This window comes from Olea europaea, chromosome 12 (assembly GCF_002742605.1).
Source record: "Olea europaea var. sylvestris chromosome 12, O_europaea_v1, whole genome shotgun sequence".
NCBI classification, from domain to species: domain Eukaryota; kingdom Viridiplantae; phylum Streptophyta; class Magnoliopsida; order Lamiales; family Oleaceae; genus Olea; species Olea europaea.
The window spans coordinates 19,455,067-19,463,149 of record NC_036248.1 but is presented as its reverse complement, the minus strand read 5'-3'; the positions used below and the strand labels follow the sequence as shown (position 1 = coordinate 19,463,149).

The window sequence follows — 8,083 nt, the reverse complement described above, 5'->3', positions numbered from 1 at the left end:
AGGTGAAGATAATGAGTGGTTGGGACAGGCAGTTGTGGGATGGGATGCAACGGCGATGTATTTGGTGGTGGTGTTATTGGCAGCAAAGGTGGTGGTTGGTGCGTGTGCTGTGGTGTTGGCATGGTGGTGGACACTGTCGATGTGTGGTGTTTGACTAGTTGTGGTGTAGACATGGTGCGTGGTGGGTTGGTAGGTTCAAATTTGATTGGTGATGGTGATACTCGTGAGGTGGTGATGTTGTGTTGTTATTGTTGGTAGTGGTTGTGGCGATGACAGTAACGGGATGGGATGAAGAGTGCTTGTGATCAAAAAATTATGCGTGACTTAAAAAATTGTTAATTTGTGATCGATAATTTGATAATTTGTAATTGTATAATAAGTTGTGAGTTATTACGTTTGTGATTTGTGACCAATAAATAAATCGTGACTTATAAACTTTTGAATTGTGGCCGATGATCAAATTGTGACCTATAAAATTTTTGAATTGTGACCATAAAATAATTTGTGACATATAAAAATTTTGATTTGTGACCAAAAAATAATATGTGACTAATTAAATCGTTAATTTGTGATCAAATTACATAAATCTGTGATATTAATATATTTAATCAATAAAATATATAATTGATTAATTAAATCATAAATAAACTTTAATAGATATCTGATTTTTGAAATTTGAAACTTTTGTTCTTAGTTTTGAAATGGATGATTCTTAACCTTTAAGTTATGAAATTTTTCCCAAAAACAAAAAGCATTTGGGCCGTGTGTTGGGCCCAATGCCCGCACTGGACTCCATTGGGCTTCGCATTGTATTGCCGTTAGTAGTACCTAATAACAAAAAGAAATTAATATATTGTTGATCGCATTGTATTGCCGTTAGTAGTACCTAATAACAAAAAGAAATTAATATATTGTTGATCATACTGTCGTCTTTCCGCCACCACTACCTCTCTTTGCCATTCTTTCCATGTACTCAAAACAACTCCTTATAATTTCAGTGCAAATATAGAGGAGAGCAATTGAGGTGGAAATTTTTGGGAAGAAATTTGGGGAAGAGAGGATCTTTTGGCACTTCTACGTCTGGAGTCAAGGAAAAGAAGGAAAATAAATATTCAAATTGGTTGCTTGTATTGGGCCCTTTTAATTCGGTTGGGTCGGGTCTTAATCTCTCAAGATATGACTTTTTTAATTTATCAGTGCTTGATGAATCTACCCATTTCAAATGTTAAAATGTGAAATTTTTTATTAATTAAAGCCACCTCATTCTATCATAATGCATATCACTCACCATGTACAAATAGTTTTTTTCAATAACGTTATTCGTTAACTGTAATTTTTTTCTGCCTTAAACCATTTGTACAGTAAATGAATTCACAGAATAGCTACAAATGTGAGATATGGGAGTAAGCTTTACATGTTTAAAATATTGTCCAAAAATACCACCGACCCCCCGTGTTGTGTGTATTCTGTAGAAGTTTTGTAGACCATTTTTCTGTACATGTAGAATCTCTGTTCTTTTTATAGGATCTACTTATTAAAACTAGTCATTGTTCAATGTGCTATGGAAGTTATTTTTAGATTATTGGGTGTTTTATATATATTTCCCTACTATGATGAAAGATTCTTCTAAGACTAAAATAGAAGTTTACAATTAGGTGGGAAAAGAAAATAATTACATTAAGAATATATTTGATTGACATGGAAAATATCACCTAGAAAAGAAAATATTTTCCATCTTTTGTGGAAAATAAAAACCACATCTACCCAAGGAAAATATTTTCCTTAAAAATAAGGAAAATTAGGCATACTTTCAAAAGTTGGAAAATGTTTTTCATGGAAAAAAATAGCAATCAAAAAACACTCCAAATAGGAATTTGGATGAAAAACTGATGTTTTCCATTCCATGGAAAATAAATGTAATCAAACACAAGAGTCTGTTTAATTGTAAGAATGGAATTTGATTGGAAAGAAAGTGAATTCCAAGAAATTGAATTATCCAGAACTTATTTTACTATGAATTATTAATTAAATATGTTTGATTGGTATAATTTTTCACTTGAAAAATATTGAAATTTTGGATCTTTTGATATTCGTTTGATTTTGTTTTCCATGGAAATTGTAAATTAAAGGAATAGAATTTATTTCAATTGCAATAATAATAATAATAATAATAATAATAATAATAATAATAATAAAATCAGCAAACCTATGGGAAAATCAATTCCTCAAAAAGGTGGAAAAATGGGTCACGTGAACAATTGCCAAAAAAATTTGAACAATTTCCATGTTGTAATAACCTTCCTTGGAAATGTATGTCGGGTAAACCACTGGAAATGCAATCTTTTCCCCTTCTGTGAAAAAAAAAAAAAAAAATTGATGACCAACGTCGAGTGAGGTGGAAGTATGTCACAACGTATTATTTTCTGGTAGCCGATATTTATTGCTTAAAATTATCATTAAATTAAGTTTGATACTTCAAACGAGGCTGAAGGACGCAAGCTTGGGCTTGGCACGGACCCCATTGATTGGAACTGAATTTTCTAAATTCGATTCTTTTTTCTTTTATTTTCTCGAATTCACTTTTTATCATATTTTTTCAATAAAATAGACTAATTTTACAAGTAATATTGTATTTTTTTTTTATTTTATAAACACACATTCTCCCCAAATATTATAATTTTTACTAAGTCTTATCTCAAAAATCTACATCTAATAAGTCTTTAATCTTTTCTTTTCCTTTTATCTTCCTACGAGATATGGTCAATAGTCAGTTTATTCAGCTCTTGTTTGATCTCCTATTATTTTCAAAATACATTTTTCTCCCTTATTTTTAATCACGCATTTTCAATTAAATAATATTATACGTAAATTTAATTTTTTTCTTTATTTTTTAACAACACAATATCCATCAAAATATTATTTCAAAATTATTTTCGACAAAAAAGGGCTCAAATAGGCTCTAAAACTTGAGTTTTTTTTAGGGATAGCAATTCGAACTGTCAAAATCGAAAACCATGGTTAACCAAACCGAATGGGGCGAAAAAAATTGAACCGATGGTGCAATGGGGCGGGTATGGTATTTGATATTGTTGAACCACTATGGGGCGGGGCGGGTATGGTATTTACACCCTTGCCCCGAAACCGAACCGATTACCCGTAAAAAAATAATAATAATAATAATAATTGAGCAATTGGTTATTGGACTTTCCACTATTTTTATCCAACCCAAAATAAAATTCTGCCCAATACATTTACTATACCCAACCGTCCAGCCCAGCTGCCCACAGCCCAGTTACCATAACCCATAGTATTATACTATTATAGTAATAGAAATTATAGAAATATAGAATAATAGAATCGAGTAAGCCCAACTGCCCACAGCCCAGTTACCATAACCCATAGTATTAGACTATTATAGTAATAGAAATTATAGAAATATAGAATAATAGAAATTATAGAATCGGGTTCGGGACCTTCGGGTATATGAGAGTGTAATTGTGTAAACCCTACTCCTTACTTCACAAATCAGTGAAATCAGACACAGACCACACTCACGCAGCCAGCAACCACAGCTCCACGCCTGATGCCTCATCGCCTCCAGAGTCTAGACAGTTATCTTCACGACATCACCGGTTCACCCTACTACAAAAATGCACACAGCCACGAGCTTCACTGCTCCTGCCTCCGACAGTCCTACCACTATTTGAGGTAAATGAAATACTAAATCATCTTCTTCTGCTTTCGCTGTATTTGAGTTTATTGTATTTGAAGGAACTGAAGTGCACGCCCATGTTGAAGTATGGATTTAATTCACTGCATTAGTATTATGGGACATTGGGGAAAATAGGTTTTGCAAAGAAAGTGTTTGATGAAATGATTGAAAGAAGTTAGGCTTTGTTTTCTAAGTAGGTAATATAAATTGAGGACATGAAAGAATTATTGATAATGTTGACTGTGATGCAATTTGGTTGGATGTCTTTCAGCAACTTTATAGGTAGCACCATCAAAGAAACATTGGCTATAGAGTATCAATTCTCCTGTGACTACTGTTATCATACCAGCAACATTCTCCGTTGCACTAGAATATGAAAAACCAATTTTAAGATACAGAGAATTAATAATGTGTCCAAAGCAATTTGCAGACAATGCAACAAACAGTTAGGGGGTGAGTCGAAAAATGGGACATGTCATTTACATGCTCATTTAAATAGATGTCCTCTTCGAGGTCAGAAGGATGTCAAACAGATATTTTTGAATCAATTTAAAGAACCTGGTGGTAGGATTGCAATGGGAGCATTTAATTTTAATCAAGAGAAAGGTAGGACGGAACTTGCAAATATGATCATCCTACACGAATATCCTCTTTCAATGGTTGAGCATACTGGGTTTAGAAAGTTTTGTAATACAATTCAACCATTATTTAAAGTTGTTTCTCGTAATACCATCAAGGCTGATATCTTGAAAATTTATGATTATGAGAGAAAGAAAGTAATGGGCTTGTTAGAGAGGACCAATAGTAGAATCGCAGTCACCACTGATATGTGGACATCCAATCAAAAGAAGGGATTTATGGCTATCACTGCACATTACATAGATGATTCTTGAAGGCTTCAGAGCCGAATTTTGAGGTACAATAGTTTTATAAAATAGACTTTAAGCTACTATCGTATTTTCTGAAATTTTAAGTTATCTTACGAACTTTTTTTCATATCCATACAGATTTATATATGTCCTTTGTCCCCACACTGCTGAGTCACTATGTTAATGAATTGTCTATTTGATTGGAATATTGATCAGAAATTGTCTACATTGACTGTTGATAATTGCACCACGAATGACGCTATGATTAACATTATGTTAGATAAGCTTTCTCTTGGTTCTTTATTGTTGAATGGTGAATTTTTTCACTTGCAGTGTTGTGCACACATATTGAACCTGATAGTAAATGATGGTTTGGATGTCATTAGCCCGAGTGTTGAGAGAATTCGCGATAGTGTTTCATATTGGTCAGCAACACCAAAAAAAAGTTGAAACTTTTGAGGCAGTTGCACGACAAATGAAAATTCCTTGTGGAAAAAAGTTATTATTAGATTGCAAGACTCGATGGAACTCTACGTATCTAATAATTCATACTGCTTTGCTTTATAAAGAACTTTTTCCTCGACTAAGGCAAAGAGAGCCTCATTACAGAAGTGTACCGAGTGAGAGTGATTGGGAATTGGCTACAGAGATTTGTGATAAGTTGGAGATATTTTATGAAGCGACTGAATTATTTTCAGGAGCAAAATATCCTACTGCCAATTTGTACTTTCCCAATATTTGTGACATAAAGTTGGCAATCCGTGATTGGAGCACATCATCTTGCGATGAAGTCAAATGGATGGCGTCAAGCATGAAGGAAAAGTTTGATAAATATTGGAGTGGTATGCATGAAATTCTAGCTGTTGCAACTATATTGGATCCTAGATACAAGATGAAACTAGTTGAATACTATTTTCCTTTGATTTTTGGAGATGAAGCTCAGGAAGAGGGTGAAAAGGTTAGAGCATTTGGTCATAAGTTACTCAAAGAGTACAAAAGACCACATCGTTCGACAGAAAATACATCTTTGTTTCCATCATCTTCACAATCAGAGTCGTCTACTACTAGTGGAAAACATTCTTGCATGGCTGGTTTTGATACATTTGTTAGTCTTTCTGTTATTGCTGATCATGTAAAAACAGAGTTTGATGTTTTTCTAGATGAGCCAGTATTGCCTAGGGTGGACGGTTTTGATCTATTGACATGATGGAAAGCAAATTCAATAAAATATCCGACTTTGTAGAAGGTTGCAAGAGATTTATTAGCCATTCCAGTATCTACTGTTGCATCCGAGTCAGCATTTAGTACAAGTGGTAGATTTGTGAGCCCACATAGAAATAGGCTTCACCCGAAGACTTTAGAAGCTTTAATGTGTGCTCGAGATTGGCTTTGGTCTAATATTCATGGTAGGATTTATTTTTTTATGTTTGTTATTTATGCACTTTCTTTTATTACTAATTTTTTCTTCTTTTGTGTGTAGAAAATTCTACTCCTTCATCATATTCCGGAGCTTGTGCAAAGTTTGATGACGAGGATGTTGACGAAGAGGTACATTTTTTTGTTTAAATATTTAGTTAAAAATATTATGAATTATTGATTTATTACTCTACTTACATTTCTTATATACTATATAGGAATCAACTTTGAGTTTTGACGGATGCCAGTAAGGGTTGTAGAGAAGAATGAAGATTGAATATGAATTGAGGTTGAAGCTTTTTGAGTTATTGAATATTGTTTGTTAAATTTGGATTTTGTGTTTGAGAATTAGGATATTTTTTGCATCTTCATTTGGGATGTATTGTTGTTCGCTACATTAACTTAGTATCATGTTTTTGTTTTTATTTTAATTTGACGGATGGATCAATTAAAAATAATTTATTTTCGTGGTTATTAACGATCCGAACCGAGATACGAACCGAACCGACTTTCGTGGTTATGGTGCGGTTATGGTATGACCAAAAAATTGATGGTTTGGTGATGGTTTTGGACGAATCGACCCCGAACTCAACCGTTGCCATCTCTAATTTTTTTGTTTCTTCAGTAGTTGAGAGTTCAATAAATATATAATGACCATATAATATTGAATTTGATTGATTGGATCGAAGGATTACATGATTCTAATAATTGGTAATGTTGATTCGTTTCTCTCACGAGATTAATTTCTAAATTTAGTGGGATTTGATTGATAATGGTATGATATCACTACGATCTGGGACTAGTTTATAGGCTCCAACTTTGATATAGAATAAAAATTTATTTATTTCAGTCAAATATCTCAAATACACAAAGGTGGTAGCATTTATTCAGTAAAGCCCAGTTCGATTTGAATTAAAATCTCAAATAAAAGTCAACATTAATATTAACAATATATTTTATAAAATTCATAACTTTTCAACCACACTATTTCATTACTTTTTTTTTTTTATTAAAATCTACTAAAAATCCGATTTTAAAATGCACCAAACAGAGGTTAAAACCTTATTTTCATCAAATATATATCTGTCAAATGAACAAATTTCATGTACATTAACAACAAAACTTGATTCCACACTCACGTATCATTTTAACTCCACAATATATGCTTGTGATTTTCATTGTTCCAACAAGGAATAAGACCATGCTGATCATAGAATACATTTCTCTAAGAATAGTGCTATCTAGCACTAGTCTAGGTGGCTACACTTTATATCTTCAATTAAATGATTCATGTGACTTTACATTTAAATAAATTTATTCTTTAACGTCATGTAATTATCACTTAGACTGGTGCTTAACACCAGATGTAATGAATAGCATCACTCTATTTCTAAAAGAAGAATGGTTGAGCGCAAGAATGCTAACATCATTAACTTTCTATGACAGTTTAGCATGGCCTTTAATTCCAGTGCTATCAAGAGAATCGATAAAAGATGTCCTTCTTCACTAAATGAACAAAGACGAGTAGGCACCAATTTAGGATGGATTAAGGAAATGTCACCGTAAGTACAGTTAAGACACTTCCTCTTTCAGGGTAACATGATCTCATTGAATCATATTAGAAGATAGAAAGGGTAGGCAAAACTACAATGGCACATTGTAGTTGCTAAGAATTTAACTAACTAATTGTATCTATAAGTAACATAGCAATGCCATGATAAAGTTATTCTAATAAACTTCTGTTAAGGGTATTGGTACAATTGAAATCAGAAGATGAAAACTTAGAAGCTCGTTTCATCACAATATATGAGGCTGAAATAAAATTAGGTCAGGGTACAATTACCAATTCTAAAGCTCAAACTCGCAACACAAAGAAGCAAATCACAGATTTACGACCGTGCAAATATTTCATAACAGAATAAAAGTAGCAGTCTTTTTAGATCAATCTCATATCATTACATGAGGAAAGGATGAAAAGAATCACCTCTTTGCTTCCCATGAAATCACTATTATAAAAGACAACAATTTAAGCGAATATATGTGATCAATCTCTTAACAATTTAATCTTGGCCCTTGTTTGAGCCCC

The 8,083-nt window shown here is 32.8% G+C and overlaps 2 protein-coding genes across 2 annotated transcripts in view; both read left to right on the top strand.

Moving 5' to 3' along the window:
- Positions 1-4,287: 4,287 nt before the first annotated feature.
- Positions 4,288-4,605, top strand: LOC111406731 (zinc finger BED domain-containing protein DAYSLEEPER-like). Its single transcript, XM_023036110.1, has one exon. The coding sequence runs from the start codon at positions 4,288-4,290 to the stop codon at positions 4,603-4,605; it is 318 nt and encodes a 105-aa protein (XP_022891878.1).
- Positions 4,606-4,764: 159 nt separating this feature from the next.
- LOC111406730 (zinc finger BED domain-containing protein RICESLEEPER 2-like) overlaps positions 4,765-8,083 on the top strand; it is a 5,302-nt gene continuing 1,983 nt past the window's right edge. The window contains exons 1-4 of the mRNA XM_023036109.1: positions 4,765-4,894; positions 4,968-5,749; positions 5,825-5,987; positions 6,062-6,129. Coding sequence (XP_022891877.1) covers positions 4,765-4,894; positions 4,968-5,749; positions 5,825-5,987; positions 6,062-6,129 — 1,143 coding nt within the window. The remainder of the gene's footprint in view (positions 4,895-4,967; positions 5,750-5,824; positions 5,988-6,061; positions 6,130-8,083) is intronic.